This window comes from Panthera tigris, chromosome A1 (genome assembly GCF_018350195.1).
Source record: "Panthera tigris isolate Pti1 chromosome A1, P.tigris_Pti1_mat1.1, whole genome shotgun sequence".
In the NCBI taxonomy this organism is placed as follows: Eukaryota; Metazoa; Chordata; class Mammalia; order Carnivora; family Felidae; genus Panthera; species Panthera tigris.
In genome coordinates, this window is record NC_056660.1 from 108,126,521 (window position 1) to 108,144,928 (window position 18,408).

Here is an 18,408-nt window from a genome sequence, read left to right on the forward strand (position 1 = left end):
CTGCATTTTTCTTTTTAATTGGAAGTTTTTAATATACTTTAAGTTCCAAACAAAATCAATTTGAGTTTTAACAAAATCAATCATTTTTTATTTCAATTCATTGTATCCTTACATGAAAATATTACTTAAAAACAAGCTCACCAAAAAGAACTAAGATTAAAGCACAAGATTATAGAATACTTCCTCCTCCATTCCCAGCACCTTGCCACCATATCGTATCAACAAAAAATTGCTAAAAGACAATAAACACAGTCTGAAAAGACAAAGAAAGCATCAGAATCAAACTGAGATCTAAGACACAGATTTTGTTCCTATCAGATGTTAATATGCTACCATTTTTATATATATATACATATATATATGTATATATATATACATATATATATATATATATAAATTAGTAAAACTATCACCTCCAATATAATTTTCACTTGTGCAAGTTATTTCCTTCTAAGACAAAAAAAGAAAGAATACAGGTTGAAATTTATTTCTCTAATTTTTCTCTACACATTCCCTAACCACTGAATTTAATGAACAAAAATGGAAGATATTTAAACTCACTTTTAATGCCTTTTATCCTAAAAACTATGGTAAATAAAAGATGAATGACTAGAAAATTTTATCCTTCTCAGTAGCTGAGACCAGTGGATGATTACTACACAACAGCTATAAAGTATACTCAATTTAAATAAATTAAAAACATGATAAAACATTCCATATTAGTTAGGTTATTTTTACCATGAAATTTCTATTTAATGGTTATGTGTAATTCAGTTTCAAATATTATACAAAACATTGTTCAGGCAATTAAGTCTCTCATTTTGAGAGAGGTTAAAAAAACAAAGAAACCAGATTCACTTCCACTGAGGTTTACTTTTAACACAGTAAGAGAAAAATGAAGAATAAAAAAGTTGAAAACAAACACAGGTTTTCTCTTACTGTCAAATTTACTAAATACACCACCCCTTAGTAATCTCCATTAACAAAAGGTATGTGGGTATATGTGTATGTGTGTGACATGCCTATAGTTTACCACAGCAATCCTGAAATAGCACAAGCTAAAACAGGTTCTCACTTCAAAATGTGATAGTCCTTTTAAAACAACAATCCAGGAGATCCCTGCCCCAATATAGACCATTCAGTCATCAATGAACAAATATTAAGCCAGTTTTTCTAAAACAGATACATAAACTACTGGTGATAATAACTACTGGTGGTACACTTGACCAGTCTCTAGGAGCCCAACAGGGAAGACAAAGCACATTTCTGCTGGAATGAGGATCTCCTCTTCATATTTGCTGTGTGTAATGGTTCGGTACTAAAAACGATCCCACTGATGAATCCCAAATGTGCCTGAATCCCTAGCCCATTTGACATTTAATAACATAAAAGCCATGGCCTAGTGATTTATACACCCTCATCTGGCCATGGGACAAAGAAATTCAAAAAATTAAATTTTATTAGAATAAGCTAAAGAAACTAAATAAATCTTGCATACACTGCTAGACAACTCTAAATTATGAAAAGCTGGAGAATACATACCTGAATTCATTTAGGGCATCAACTATTCGATTATATGCCAAACTCCTCTGACTGGCATCAGCAGATCTCCGGCTCATTTTCATAGCCTTGAAAGTAATGAAATAGTTAATTCTTACACTGATCACAGGCAAAACACTGAAGAAAAAAAAAGTGAAAGACAAAGTCACTTATTTCCACAACACTTTACCACCAACCTTGTCTAGAAAGATGTAAAGAAGGCACATATATTTACAGTGGCTTTACTGTACGTACCCTTGATCATTAACAATTATAACAAAATTCAAAATTTTCTAATGTTAAATCTTTTACTCTAACTGTCAAATGAAAGAATATCAATACAAAGAGAAAATGATATTGACAGTTTCTGGATTATATAAAACTACTTTTTTTTTTTTAACAAACAGAACAAGATACAATGATAACTCAGTAACAACAGCTCATGGTTTCCTCTAATATTTCACAGATAATGGCTTCTTAAGTAAACCTTTTATAAAACCTAGAACATCAAGATTCTATTGAAAGATATCACAAGTTATTAGTAATATTTGCTTTCTTAAAACATATTTAGCCAAGGTTGAGAGGCCTTGCTTTAGGTGAACAAAACGGGGATCTGGATTAGGATACAGATGTCAAAAATAACCTTGTAATTTTTTACGCTTTTTCAAAGGGAATGTACTTCTGCATAACTTTTATGATTAAAAATCAATTTAAAAAATTTTAAACATCTTTTTAAAAAATCAGACTACTTTAAGGTCAGAAATCATGTTCACGTATACCCAAAAACTAAGTAAAACTTACTTATGTTTTCACAAACTGTTGACAGATTCCCAATGTATAAAAAAGTGAATATTCTTTAGCTAGAATTGAACACTGTTATTAATTTTACCAGCAGTAAAGTATTAAGATTACATTACAGATCTCAAAAGGTAGCACAGGCTTCAAAATAATTCTCAAAGTGCCCAGAGACAAAACCTTACATAAAGGTATTCATTCATTAAGCTTTACCTTTTAGCTATAATAAGAAATAAGATGTTAAACTTGAACAAATATCCAAACGACTGTAAGTACTGCAATGTACACCTTTAGGTTATAAAATGGTCAAAACATTAAAACATTTAAAAAGTAATCTTTAATGAGTTCTATATTGACTGAATATATCAAGTTTTATACAAAACTTCACAATTTTCCCTGTAACCCAAAATGTCAGTTCAGCCACAACTAAATATTATGTATGTGTACAGACTCTGGAACCAACATACTTTAAAAAAGGGACAGCAGCCAACTGAAGAAAATGCCACCAAAGTCTAACTTCTGAAAAAGTAAGTAAAAATGGCCTTTACTCATCTGTTCCGTAAAAGTGTACTGCTAATGATCTCTTTGTCCTTTGACAGACTTCATGTGAATAACAAACATCAATGTACTCTCTAGAGGCAGATAAGCCTCAGTCATTGATAAGTTACTGAAATGCATCCTCTGCTTTCTAGATCATTCTTACTGGTCTTCCCCTCTACAGCCTCTTATTCCACTCTCTTTTAAAAAACATACCGGTAAATTAATATTCTAAAGCACAATTTGGAGATAGCTTTAACAACAAAGTCAAAACTTATGGAAGGCATTCTTTGAGATCTGGTTTCCATTAATTCTGCAGCCATACGACCCATGGCTGGTTGGTATGGTAGTGGTGGTTAGTTCCACATACCATCAAAGGGATTAATAATTTAATTATATCCACTGATATATTAGTTTAACTTCCTGGGAATGTCTTCCAAAAATTCACCAAGATGTTAACTACAGTGTAATTACATTGTGAAAAAGAAGAAATAACCTAATAGAAATATTGTTACTTAAGGAAATCCACTAAAATATATTTAAGGATGATTTATAATGACATGAGAAATATGTATGTTACAATGATGAGTTTGTTTTTTTTTTAATTTTTTAAATGTTTATTTATTTTGAGAGAGTGAGCATGCATGCACACACACATGCAGGAGAGGGGCATGGAGAGAGGGAGAGAGACAATCTCAAGGAGGCTCCTCACTATCAGCACAGAGCCCAATGCAGGGCTCGATCTCATGAACCCATGAGATCATGACCTGAGCCAAAATCAAGAGTCAGACATTCAACCAAATGAACCACCCAGGCACCCCTACAATGATGGGTATTTTAAAATATGTACATAACAAAAAGAACATGTACACATAACAATACCAATCAAGTAAAAGTACAATATATATAGAAATAGCCTGGGTAAGACTTTGAGCAAAAGGTTACATAGTTATTTTTGGGTGGCAAGTATATCTATTTTCCTTGCTATTCTACTATATCCAATTTTCAAAACTTTATGTTTAAAAATCATAAACATGCTTTAGGATGTAGTCCAAACGAAACATCTTCTCAACAGGAAATAATTTTTCTTTCCTGTGGACTCCTAACAACTTTGCTTGTCTTTTTTAGTTATTCTTATGTTCTTTCTTGTATTCACAATTTTCTTACTTTATACAAATTTATCATACACACTAGCAGCAGCATGAAATACAAATGATCAGTCCTACCTTCTTAAAACACTTCCTTCACTTGGCTCCCCCTAAAAAAGTACTCTATCTTGTTTCTTCCTATTACTTGAATGGCCAATCCCGTTTCTTCTGTGGGTTTTCTCAACTCTTCAGATTTTAACTGTTAAAATGCTACACAAATCAAGTCTAGGACCTCCTTTACTTTTTTTTAATCCCTCAGTTTCACGGCTTTAAAGATCATCCATACACTGATGACAGTCTAGCCTGGAGCTTTCTCCTAAACTCTAGACTCATATAATATCCAGGAGGCATTTCAAACAATCAGCTGACTTTCCTCCACCGAAACTGTTCCATCTTAATCTTTCCCATTTTAGTACTAGCAACTCCATCCTTCTTACTGCTTAAATGAAAAATCTCAAGCCAACTGCTCTCTTTCTCATACATCAGCTAATTTCATTAGCTCAATTTTCAAAACATATCCAGAATCCAACCACTGCTCACCAATTCCATCACTAATTTGGTGTACCTGCCATCTCTCACCTGGATCACTGCAACAAACTCCTAACTGCAACATCCACGTTTGACCCTAGAAATCTATTCTCCACCAGCAATAAGAGTAATCCTCATAAATAATGTCATTCCTCTGCTTGAAACTCCAATAGTTTCCCATCTTTCTTAAGAGTAAATGTCAGTGCTCTTACAATGATATCCTAAAAGTCCCTACATAATCTGATCTTACTTCCAACCCAGCCACTTTGGCCTCCTCTTTGCTTAAGCATCAAGATTATTCTTGACACAAAGCCTTTGCCCCTGCCTGGGAAATTTTTCCCTCAGATAGTTGTATCTCACTTCTTCCATATCTCTGGATCAAATGTCATTTTATCAGGAGCCTTCATGACTAGCCAATAAAAAATGAGCAATAACTCCACCCAACATTCCTTATAAACCTGTTTTATTTTTCTCCACGGTATTTACCATCAAAAATCTTATCTATTAATTTATTTGCTATCTCATGAGATCAAGAGTGCTGCTTTTTCCCCATATTATCTTCAGTTACTAGGTTACTGCTTGCCACATTATGGGCCCACAAACATTTATTAAATGAATGAATGAATGACTTTATACCATTTATTAGGCAGTAAGGTCCTTAATAACAGTTGAAGTCTATATTGCACCTCCAGAGCACTTGGTAGTGTACTTGCGCCATGGCTGTTAGTTTTTCTGCCAGATGAATAAACATAATACTAAACCAGGAGAGTAAGATTCAGAGGAAAATAAAGGACATTAACAAACCAGCAACATGACTATGCTTACCTGTTCTATTGCACTCTTTAGTTTGTTCATGTGGCTTTCAAAGAGAGGAAAATGTGAAAAAAAGAATTCATTAAATTTGTTATTTTCATCTTCATCTTTGGATAATGAAAAGATTACCCCAATTGCAATCTTCTTTTTCCTCACAATTCCTGGATTAGGGCCACAGCTTTCATCTGACAGATTAAAGCTTTCTTCTATAGACCTTAAAAATAAATGTTTTTTTTTAATATAAAAAAAATAATTAAATTCACAATTTCATCTCCTTGCTAATTTAATGTATACAAGCTAAAGGTCTTCTGCTGTTTTATCAAGTAAATCTAAAAATGTATCTCAACTGTCTATGAAAAATCTACTGGCTATTCCTTCATACTCACATTTTTAGAAAAAATTTTAACAGAGTCATATTGGGAACATTTTTGTTTAGTTAGAAGTCACTAAAAAAAAAGGAGTTAATTCCCAATTCATAATCCACCTAAAATGCCTTAATTTTAAGGTTATAAATGACTCTGATATAATTCACTGTTCTATGATCTACTTGTATCTCCTTCTGAATTCAAGAGTAAAATTTAAAAAATCAAGGACTAAAGGGAGTAACTAAAACAGAAAACAAGAAACTTTATTTAATCTACGTTGTACTACGTACATTAATTTTATACTACGTTTAATCTAAGCTGTACTTGACATAGGCTTAAAAAAAATCTTTCAAGAATGAATTAACTTGTCTAATTAGAAACATGAAAAACTGAAATATCAAAACATGGAGTACACTGAACAAACACCTAAACAGAAGAGTTACAATTATAAAACTTTTAGGAAAAAACATAGGGTAAAAGATTTATGACACTGAATTTGGCATTTATTTCTTGGATATGACACCAAAAATACAGACAACAAAAGAAAAAAGATAAACTGGACTACATAAAATTAAAAACTACTGTATATCAGAATGAAAAGGCCACCCATGGAATGGGAGAAATTACTGCCAACCATATGTCTCATAAGGGAATAATATTAGAATATATAAAGAACACCTACACCTCAACAACAACAAAACAACCTAATTAAAAAATGGGCAAACCACTTGTATAGATATTTCTCCAAAAGACAGACACATGGCCAATAAGCACATAAAAATATACTCAATATCACTAACCATTAGGCAATATTAGGGAATATTACTGCATTAGGGAAATGCAAATCAAAACCACAATAAGATACTACTTCACATCCATTAGGATGGCTATTATAAAAAAAAAAAAAACAGAAAAATAACTACTTACTGGCAAAAATGTAAAATGGCAACTGTGGAAAACAGTATGGCATTTCTTCAAAAACATATTCAAAGAATTACCATATCACCCGAAAATTCCACTTCTGGGTATACCCACCCCCAAAATTGAAAGCAGAGACTCAAACAGGTATTTATACACATATATTCATATCAGCATTACGTGCAAAAACCAAAAGGTGGAAGCCACCCAAAAGTCCATCAACAGATAAGTGAATAAACAAAATATGATATATACATACAATGGAATATCATTCAGCCATAAAAAGAAATAAAATCCTGATACATTCTACAACATAGATGAAACTTAAAGACATGCTGAATGAAATCAGCCACACATAAAAAGACAAATATTGTATGATTCCACTTATATGAGGTATCTATAGTAGTCAAATTGAAAGAGACAAAAAAAAAAAAAAATCGACAGAGGATGACAGGATGCTAAGGGGAAGGAGGAACAGGGAGTTAACTGTTTAATGGGTACCGTTTGGGGGTATAAAAAAGTTCCAACCATAAGGAGTGATGATGGTTGCAAAACAATGTGAAGGTACACTGAACTGTATGCCTAATACTGGTTAAAACTTAAAACTTGAATTTAAAATATATTTTAAAAGTTTCAAGGCTTAAAATACACAAAATACAAGCCCAGGCTCAAAAACAAAAACAAAAACAAAAACAAAAACAAAAAAAGCCTTCAGAACTGTGTTTAAGGAACTATTCAATTTTATTACTTTATTATAAAGTGAAGATTCCAACTTACCATCTAGGAAATACCCCATTCTCCAAACTTGTTGTTTGGCTGCGTCGCCAACGTCGCTGGTAACTGCTGGCACAACTTCGGGTAAGTGAGGAGTTGGGAGAGGGAAACGGTGTAATAAGCAAGCTGCTGAGAGATGCTGTCAGTCAAAATAAAAACAAGTATAATATAAGCATTTAAAAATATGTCAATAAAAACTGAGCAAAAATATAAATTTCTTTTTAACAAATTTAACAGTAGTGACTCAAATTTTCCATTTTGTTTCATGAGCTTCTTAAAAATTTCCATTAAAAAAAAAAAAAACGTCATTGTTGGAACAAAGTCTAAGAGCAGAAAAATCATATACCAATAGTGTGTTGGCAAGAGAATCTGAGACATTCCCCTTTTTATATTCTTACCCTCACTCTACCCACTTTAGAAGAAAGGGCTCATTTAAAACAAAGCATTATCTCTTTGGCCATAAGTGTCCAAAGCATAGCCAAATAGCCCCTAAATTAAAAGAAATATGCTACGATTCCATTTTTCAAAAAAATTTTTAATTTCATTTTTCTTAAAGTTTGTATTTAAATTCTAGCTAGTTAACATGCAGTGTAATATTAGTTTCAGGTGCACATATATAGAGATTGAATACTCCCATACAACACCTCTTGCTCATCACAAGGGCATTCCTTAATCTCCATCACCTATTTAACCCATCCCCCCTAAGCATCAATTTGTCCTCTAAAGTTAACAGTGTGTTTCTTGGTTTGCCTTCCTCCCTTTTTTTCCCCTCTTGTTCACTTGTTTTGTTTCTTAAATTCCACATATGAGTGAAATCAAGTGATACTGATCTTTCTCTAACTTACTTCACATAGCATACTCTCTAGCTCCATCCATGTCTTTGCAAATGACAAGATTTCATTTTTTTTATGGCTGAATAATATCCCATTGTATGTGTATACACACACATACACACATCCCACATATTGTATCCGTTTATCAGTTGATGTATACTTGGGCTGTTTCCATAATTTGGCTATTGTAGATAATGCTGCTATAAACATGCATTGTAAACTGTATAAACATGCAAGTATCCCTTTGAATTAGTATTTTTATATTCTTTGGGTAAATACCTAGTAGTGCAATTGCTGGTTTGATAAGATTCAGTTTTAACGCAGCAGACAGATTTTAAGAACAAAAGTTTTATTTGAAAATAAGTGCCTGAATGTCATTTAATGATGTCTTTTAAAAGCACATCATCTTATACCTGTCACAATGGCTAGAAACAAAAAGATAAGAAATAACAAGGGTTGACAAGGATATGGAGAGAAAAGAACTGTCATGTAATGGGAAAGCAAACTGGTACAGCCACTATGGAAAACAGTATGGAGGCTCCTTAGAAAACTAAAAACAGAAATACCATATGATCCAGTTAATTCTACCACTGGGTATTTACTCAAAGAAAACAAAAACACTAACTTAAAAATAGCACTCCTAAGTTTAGGAGGAGCACTATTTACAATAGCCAAGATATAAAAGCAACCCAAGTGTCCATCAAAAGATGAATGAACAAGTAAGATGCATACAATATTGCTCAACCATACAAAAGAGTAAGATCTTGTCATCTGTGACAATGTGGATGGAACTAGATGGTATTATGCTAAGTGAAATAAGTCAGGCACAGAAAGACAAATACCCGAAGACTTCACTTACATGTGGAATCTAAAAAAACAAAAGGCAGAAAGAGACGCATTAACACAGAGAACAAAGTGATGGTTGCCAGAGGGAGGCTGTTGGATAGGAAGGGCAAGTTGGGTAAAGAGGAGTGGGAGATAAAAGCTTCCAGTTATGGAATGAGTAAGTCACAAGGATAAAACGGACAGCATAGGGAATAAAGTCAATGGTACTGTAACAGTACTGAATGGTGATAGATGGTAGCTACACTTGTGGTAAGCATGGTGTAACATCTAGAGTTGTCAAATCACTATGTTGTATACCTGAAATGGATGCAATGGATGCAACATTGTGTATTACAACTATACTTAAAACTATACTTCAATAAAAATAAAATAAAAATACTACTGATCCTTGAACAACATGGGTTTGAAATGTGCAGGTCCACTTATACATTTTCTTTTCAATTAATATAGTATAGTATTATAAATGTATTTTCTCTTCTTTTTAATTTTCTTAATAAAATGTTCTTTCCTCTAGCTTTTTTATTATAAAAATATAGTATATAATACATATAATATGTAAAATATATGTTAATTGACTATTTATGTTATTGGTAAGGCTATTATTTTTTTAGGGAGTCAAAAGTTTTCTTACTGTGCAGGGCTGGAGGAGAGGGTTGGTGCCCCTAACCCTTGCATTATTGAAGGGTCAACAGTACTCATGATTTGCTTGTGTACAGGTAGTCAAGCTTCTGAATGCTTGGCAACTTTTTTTTTTTTTCCCAGAGAGAGAAAGAGAGAGAGAGAGAGAGCCCTCAAGTACACACCAGCGGGGGAGGGACAGAGAGAGAGGGAGAAATAATCCCAAGTAGGCTCCACACTATCAGCACAGAACCAGACATTGGGCTCAAACCCAAAAACTATGATACCATGACCTGAGCTGAAATCAAGAATCAAAAGCTTAATGAACTGAGCCACCCAGATGCCCAGTTTGGCCACTTTTAATAACAGTCAGGACTACACCTACTAAGTTCCAAAGAGTAATCCTATGGACTGCTCTCTGGAGCATTCTAAGGGGTGACAGACACATTCTAACAGAACCCATTATGATTATAATTGCTGCAATCCCCTAATTGTGAGGTTTATTGTCTTCCCAAACCTCTCTTTCCAAAAAGTGCCAAAAGCCACAACCCTTCATTTTTCCTTAGGCTATGAATCCTCCCCTTCTCTATACTGGCTCCAGAGAGGAAAAGACATTAAGAGCTTGCATTTGTTTGGCAAGATTTTATATTCCTATCTTCATGATTACAACCACATGCTAAAAATTTGTAAGGTAATCAAAAACTGCCAAGTATTATTATCATCTATAAAAAGGTACACATCAGATGATATATTATTTTGGACATCAGGAGTGAAAACTAAGACTGTCATTATGAAGATCTGTTCATTTCAATTCTCACTAACAAATTTAATGATCAAGAACTTTATGTGCCATACAACTATCTGAACCATCAATGCATTAATTCTAAACTACTTTCTTGAAAAGACCACATTTTTACCATTGTATTCTAAAACTTTGTAGTCTAGATTGGGTATGTATAACTAACTTGGGTATGGCTTCAATGAAAAATCAAATGCTAACCTAAATTTGGAAGAGCTATGTGTTAATAAATGCTGGTATTAAAAATAACCCTACTTTGGGAAAAGAAGAAAATACACAATTAATTTAAAAGGAGTATGTGAATTTAATGCTTGAACAAGTCTTACAGATCAATCCAGCCTGGTCCTTCAATTTAAACTAAAGAAAATGAAGTGTAGAAATTAATTTATCACCTCTGAAACCTGGATAAAATAAGAACCAAATTCCTGCCACAGTAGAGAAAACTAAAATCTCGAGATTACACAGAAGCAATGAGTATTAAAAGAAAATATACTCTAGATTAGTTCCCAAGAACAAAAATAAAAAACTCAATTAGAAAAGAAGGGTGATCATGCTAGCTACAATCTAAGCTCCAGACAGGTATATGGAGTGCCTTTCGAAGCCCCTGGGCAGAATGGACAGGGTCCACACTGGCCAAGCCATCATGTCCATCGTACCAAGCTGCAGAACAAGGAGCATGTGAATGAGGTCCTACAAGGGGCCAAGTTCAAGTTCTCTGGCCACCAGAAGATCCGCATTTCCAAGAAGTTGGACTTTACTAAGTTTAATGCAGGTGAATTTGAAGGCATGATAGCTGGCTGAAAAGTGACTCATCCCAGATGGCTATGGGATCAAATATATCCCTAATCATAGCCCCTTGGACAAATGGTAGGGTCTGCACTCAAGAAAAACTTGGCACTGCCCCCTTCCTATTCATGCCCACCAAGAAATCCTACTTTCTGTCAGAAAGAAAGAAAGAAAGAAAGAAAGAAAGAAAGAAAGAAAGAAAGAAAGAAAAAGAAAGGAAAGGTGAGATTATTTAAAGATGAAGATTTTTCATATTAGAGAAGCGGTCCTCAACTCTAGCTGTCTATCAGAATGAGGTATTGAGTTTTTCATTTTGTTGTGTTTTTCAAATATAGTTGCATAAATAAGCCTTTCTCTAGGCTTCATAAGAGTCTCAGAGTAGAGTTCAGTTGTGTGAACTTTATTTTTTTTTTTGGAAACCATGTTATTCTAATTCATACCTAGGGATTATAGTATTGGTAAGTTTGGACTTCCCATCTATACTCAAAACTGAATTATAAACAATTTAGACAGCAAAACCGTATAATGTGACAGCTCATAGGGACAGACTACAGTGAATAAAGTTTCTCATATCTTACAATAATGCAAGCCTAAGATACTCCTTTCATTTATTCTAACTCTGGGCCCTGACAAACACTTTTCCTTTTACCTGGAAAGCCCTTACTTATATCATGCCTTAGGCTGGGTAACTCCCACTTCTCAAGATACAACTCAAGTATTATCTCTCTGCAAAGCATTACTGGCCCCCTGCTGCTGGCCCAGGCTAAGTTACGTTCCCATTCTCCAAACCTCTTTGCTCAGGTCTATCACAGAACATATCACACAATGTAGGACAATTTTCCTGACTCCTTTCTCAGTAGATTCTGTGATCCTCAAAGGTAGAATGTGAGCTTTCTTTTTTTTTCATCTCTACCATATTGCAATAAAAGTTTGTCAGACAGAAGTTTGTCAGTCCATATTTGAAAACAGTATGTATAGTATTGTTCAAAATGCCTAAGCTTTTCTGGGCAAGAGACAGTCTGAATTTGAAAACAGTATGTATAGTATTGTTCAAAATGCCTAAGCTTTTCTGGGCAAGAGACAGTCTGAAACTTAAAACACTAGTTAACAGCAAGCAGATATGAGCAAATGTATTTTTTCTACTATGCTATTTAAGGAGTCTCTTGATTAATATTTTTTTCGTGTACTGGCTAAGCCTAAACCAATGTGCATTCATTCAGGTGGTACTCCACCAGGTACATGTCACAGTAAACATGAAAATTCTAACTTTAAAGTATTTCTCAGGGCGTCTGGGTGGCTCAGTTAGTTGATCACCCAACTCTTGATTTCAGCTCAGGTCATGAACCCAGGGCTGTGGGACTGAGCCCCACATCAGGCTCCATGCTGAGTGTGGAGCCTGCTTGGCATTCTCCCTCCCTCTGCCCCTCTCCCCAGCTCGCGCACTCTTTCTCTCTAAAAATAAATAAATTAATAATAAAACAAAACAAAACAAAATAAAATAAAACAAAATAAAAATATTTCTCTCTGTTGCCACAATTCTCTTATAAGGTTAATCTCAACACTAACAAACTATGTGCATTAAATTGGATGATAAAGGCAAAAATAAAAATCAATGCTGACTAATAGTGATCTCAAAAAAAACTAGACTGATACATAAACATGACATTACCAGAGCGTGCTATGCCACTGTCTCTGTCTTCATTCAGCTCTCTTCCAGGCATGTCCATTGGATTGCTGTGAACTGTGAATTAAGACAAAACTGTCAGTTATAACACATACTGCTATTCAGGGTGATGCCGTTCCTTGTATATAGCAAATGAAATCATGCTTATCTTATTGCATTCCTTTATATTTTTCAATAGCATGGCACAAACCCAACACCAAGAGCTAGTACTCAGTTGAACAAGCTTTAAGATCTATGTGAAGATTTGAAATATAATATGAAAATGATACAATATCTAAAGAAGCAAAGGAAGACTAAAAGGAAGATATTCACAATACACTATTAAATGACCAAAAAGCATGCTACTAAACAATAAGAATGATGGTCCTGGCAGTAAGTGATGGGTATACAATGGTTTGCTTTACTATTCTGCCTATATTAATGTATGTTTAAAATTTCTTCATAATAAAAATTTTAAGAAAACAATTGGAATAGTATGATCCCAATTTTGTTTTTTGTAAAGATTAATTCTAGCTGACACAATGGCTAATATATATTTTTTTGCCTATTTTACAAATTTTCTGTAATAAATTTGTACTGTTCCTGCCTCATATTTATAAGCAATATAAATATCAATTAAAACAAGAAGTCAGATACAACTCCCTGAATACAGAGGCATGAACATACACTATAATCATCAATGTAATGATATAAACAAATACACTCACATACGCCTTTTACAGATCAATATAATGGTGCTTGTTCATCTAAATCTTAGCTCCAAGAAAAATCGTTCTTATGAAATAATGTAGATCAGAAATTTTAAAATAATAAGATAGGATATTTTCTGCAATTGGTGAACTATGAGTACAAAAGCTACTCAACCATGGAAACAAGAGAGTGTCAAATTAGAAATTCTAGCTGTTATTATAAGAAATAATGTTCATAGTAAAATTTGGTTTAGGATTCTAAAGTTAAAATCTTTATTACATAATGAGATATGAAATAACAAACTAAAGTTTCATGAAAATGTCAATTCCACTGATAGCTGAAAGTTTCTGGAAACTTTTAAGAACATATTCAGTGAAAAGAAATTAAGTTCTCAGCTCAAAAATGTTTTCTTAACTACACCCTCCCCAAATGCATTTATCTACTCTCTTGTTTCCACAGCTAAACTACAGATTCTAGCCACTGGGGCACACCAACTAGTCTACCCACACAGCACATCGCAAACCTGCAAAGAAAGAGGCGCTCCTGATCAGGCGGAGCGGACCCTGTTCAGAGAATGCCCGCCTGGGGCTGCAGAACTGTGAAAGACCTACATGGCAAAAACGTAAAATACATATGAAAGAAGGCTGTTAGAGAAGCCGTAAAGCGTCAGGAATAAAGGGTGAGCTTAGGCAGCACAAACGCACAGCAAGAGATATGGATGGAAACTTTTAAACTAAGTAAGAATAATTCAAACAGGGTTCCCTTCTTCGAAACAGGATGGTTTTCTTCTGGTCACAGCTGATGTCAAACGTAACAATTTCATGCCTATTTACTAATAAATCTGTATATATAATAATAAAAATAACCTTCCACTATACAAGGTAAAGTTTTTTAAATGTTCAATCTTTTCTAACCTAAAACAATGTTTTTAAAGATTCAAAAAAGCACAGTAACGTTATCTATAAAATGTGATATTTGCCAAATAAATTTATCTTTTAAAAAGTCAGTTTTAAGACTACAGCATTCTCCTGCCACTGTCATAAGGAGAAAACCACCTAAGTGCTTGGCTGAAGAAAGAGAACACAACATACAACAAAGCAGAAAAGAGATTTACTGGCAAAACAGGTATGAAACTTGTTTTTCCCTAACCTAGTAAAGCTACAAAGTAACTAACTTTGGAAGAAACCAAAGTTCCTAACCCAAGGGTCAGCCACAATGGAAGGAGGAACACCAACGCACCCATTAGGGCCAGACTCCCAGCTGTCCACAAAGCATGGCTGCCACACACTGGACCAAATGAAGATAACAGTGTCTAAAGACCCCAAAGGGGCAACATTATAGCCAGGAAGCAAGCAGCTGAGTCACCTGTTATGCTTAATCAAGATGGCCTAAAGAGTCACCTAGGAGGTTTACCTAGGAAAGAATAGGGGGCTTTCTGTTCTAAAAAGAAACAAATGTATTTTTCAAATTTGCTAATAGATATTTTTCTATAACAAAAATTTCTAAAATTATAGTGCATGTGAAGGCAATCCTTCTCTAGTCACTTCAAAACTTATCTAATGTCTTTAAACTCCTTCTTTACCTAGCACCTCCTTCCTTACTCTCAGGATATGCGACTTTGTCTCTCACAAGTATGCAGATGCAGATGCGTATGTGCGCACACACACAGATTTCACCAGACAGGAACTCTTCCTTTCCTACCCCCCTATCTCCAAACTTAATCAAACACTGACCCACCTGCCTCCTTGATGCCAGAGCAGTTAACAACAGGAAACATTATTCAAGTCTTACTGTGTGCTAGGAACTTATTCAGTGAAAAATCCTGGGAAGCTCCTCCCTCCCTTCCAAAGCAAATTCTTCTATGTCAGATAGTACCTTCAAAAACCTTGCTTTACCGAGTAAGTACCACTTCTATCTCTAACCTTACCCTCCTTATAATCTATTCCATCAATATTTAAACACAGACAAAATTATTCTCTCCATATATCTAATCCTATATAATAGTTCAATAGTTCTTAAAATGTGGCCTAAGGACTCCTTGGGTCCCTGCAACCTTTCAGGGAGTCTGTGTAAAACTAGATTTTCTTAATACACTTCAACTAAAACAACATATTACAAGAGAATGAACGTTGAAGCAGGCAGGAGAATACAGGCAATATTCTATTAAGCCAGAAATTAAAGAGATTTGCAAAAATGTAAAACAATGCCACTGTTCTTCATTAATTTTACTTGGAAAACAATCATTTCACAACATATTTACATTAACATGAAAAAGGATGTTAGTATTTTTTAATAAATTAATAAATGTTTAAAAATCTTGTTTCAATTTTTAATACAGTATATATCAACAAACGTAACCCACAAAAACAAAAACTCTCTGTGGTCCTCAATAATTTCTAAGTGTGTAAAGGGGTCTTGAGACCAAAAAGAGTCACTGATTAAATCTTGGAAAAAAGTCTAACCTCTGAGTCTCTCCTCAACTCTGGCTTCTTATTCTCCCCACTGAAACTGCTCAAGTAGGCCACTAAAAGCCTTCTTATTGATTAATGCAGTCCATACTATCTTATATTACCTTATAGCATATGTGATGTTAAATTACACTTTGAACTTTCCCCTCACAGTTCCCAATGATAACATACTAAGTTTTTTTCTTAATCTTCTTTATGTGTTTCTCTTCACCTACTCTGTCTTTAACCCAGCATTTCCCAGGGTTTCTTCTTCAACAATCTTGCCTTCTCATTCTTTAACAGTTCCTAGGTCATCTCATTCATTCTCATGCTTTTACTTACCATTTACATGCTAATGATTCATAATTCATGGCAGACACAGCTAACTGTCTAACAAAGAACTGTGTTCTCCCTTCTACTGTATCAAGTAGTTTGTGGGAAGCAGCTGCCCAGCTAGGGATCATATTTCTCAAATCTCCTTATACGTATGTGAGGCCATGTGATTAGTTACCACTAATGGAATGTCAACAAAACTGATGTATGTCACGTTTAGGCTGAGGTTAATTATGAAATCGAGTGCCTTTTCCATTCTCAATTCCTTTCCACTGGCTTAGTGCAGCTGAGCACAACCTTGGAAACCACACAATGAAGAAGGTAGAATTCTAAGAAGGAAGGAACTCTAAAACATTGCTTGGAGAAAAAGTGTTAGTCAATGATGAACACCCTTTCGAACTCCACATGGCTGAAAAAAAACCCCTATTCCTTTAAAGTTATTATACATCCATGGATTTTTATGTTACAGCATCTACCACATCTACTAACTAACTAACCATAATGGATATCTTTACTTGAACACTCAACCAATACCTCCATTCCAATATACCTAAACCTAAAATCACCAATTCTTAATTTCTTCTGATTCTCCCAATAAATGGCACTAATACCCAAGCATTTATACAACCAGATAGCAAAGTGCCACCCTTGCTTCCTCCTTTTTCCTCCCCCACTCCATCTAATTACCAAGTCAAGTCCTATCCACTCTATTTCCCATCATGAACCCCTCAAAAACACTCTACCTCACTGGCACAATCTTACTCTAGGTCTCCTTCTCTGTCACTTGGATTATCATAAGCAGCCTTCTTATATAGATCTTTTCTTCAATCCCATTGGTTCACTTGAATCCTTTCCCACTGTAATCAATACTCTTACAGATATAAATCTAATCCAATCATATTTCTATATCCTGACAACTCCTCTGTGGTGGCCTTGAGAATACATTGCAAAGACCTCCAGCTGTAAGGACTATAATTGACTAAGTACCTCAAGCTACTGCATTCTGAAATCTATTGTGATGTTTGAGCAAGGCCACATATCCCATAGGCTGCTCCTAGTCAGTAACTGAACACAGGAGGAATAGTAAGACAGGCACACTTTGGCAATACGTGGGTCACTTTTGACACCAAACTTTGACTCAAAGACTTGTCAATGGCCTTACCAAACCTTCCTTGGATTGCATGGTAGGATAGGACACTTCCATTTAATCTTCTATTCTCTTTCATTTGGGGTCAACATTTGTATCACAATCTGAGGGCTTTCTCAACCTTTCCCAGTTCCTTCCTCTTTTTCTCTCACATAGTCATTTCCCCTAATAATATCCTTGCATGTTTAATCATGTCTTGGCACCTGTTAAAAAACAGGCGGAGCACCCAAACTAACATACATACCCTCACTGCTACCCAACTGCTTACAGCCTATATCCAAATTGCTCAGTAAGTCCCACAGTGCCTTCTGTGATCTACCTCCTACTTCTTGATTTAACCTCCTTTACTCCTATTCTTGGCTCCATCAACACTGATTTATACACATTCTTTCTTCATGCCATTATCTCTTGCTCCTAGGCCTTTGCAAATACTATTATGCTTTTTCCTAGAACATTTCTATCTAAACATAAGGCTAATCCTTCAAGGTTAAGTCTCACTTCTCCAAGGAAGTCTTCTGGGACTCTCTAGGACTGAATTAGGTACTTCTCCTCATTTCTACCACATGTGCTCTTTAACATGTCCAAAAATTAACTGTAGTATACTGTAATTGTTGTATTATTTGTGTGATTCCCACTAACTATAATTACCAAATACGCTGAGGCAGGAATTGTGTCTGGTTTACCACTGTATCCTTAGGGCCTAGCAGAGTCCTTAGCAGGTAATAGGTGCTTGATAAGTATTTGTTGATTAACTAAAAATGTAAAGAAAATAAGAGATGGTCCTCAAATATCCTTAATTCACAATTAT

The 18,408-nt window shown here is 34.6% G+C and overlaps 1 protein-coding gene across 2 annotated transcripts in view; it reads right to left on the reverse strand.

Annotated features, from left to right (window-relative positions):
• Nucleotides 1-18,408, reverse strand: part of FNIP1 (folliculin interacting protein 1) — a 148,262-nt gene that overhangs the window by 30,672 nt on the left and 99,182 nt on the right. Inside the window, exons 7-11 of one of the 2 annotated variants that reach the window (XM_007087783.3) lie at nt 14,197-14,280; nt 12,969-13,040; nt 7,421-7,556; nt 5,373-5,574; nt 1,543-1,628 (exon numbers count right to left, since the gene is read on the reverse strand). In XM_007087783.3, coding sequence (XP_007087845.1) covers nt 1,543-1,628; nt 5,373-5,574; nt 7,421-7,556; nt 12,969-13,040; nt 14,197-14,280 — 580 coding nt within the window. The remainder of the gene's footprint in view (nt 1-1,542; nt 1,629-5,372; nt 5,575-7,420; nt 7,557-12,968; nt 13,041-14,196; nt 14,281-18,408) is intronic. The other variant, XM_007087784.3, reaches the window with a different exon arrangement.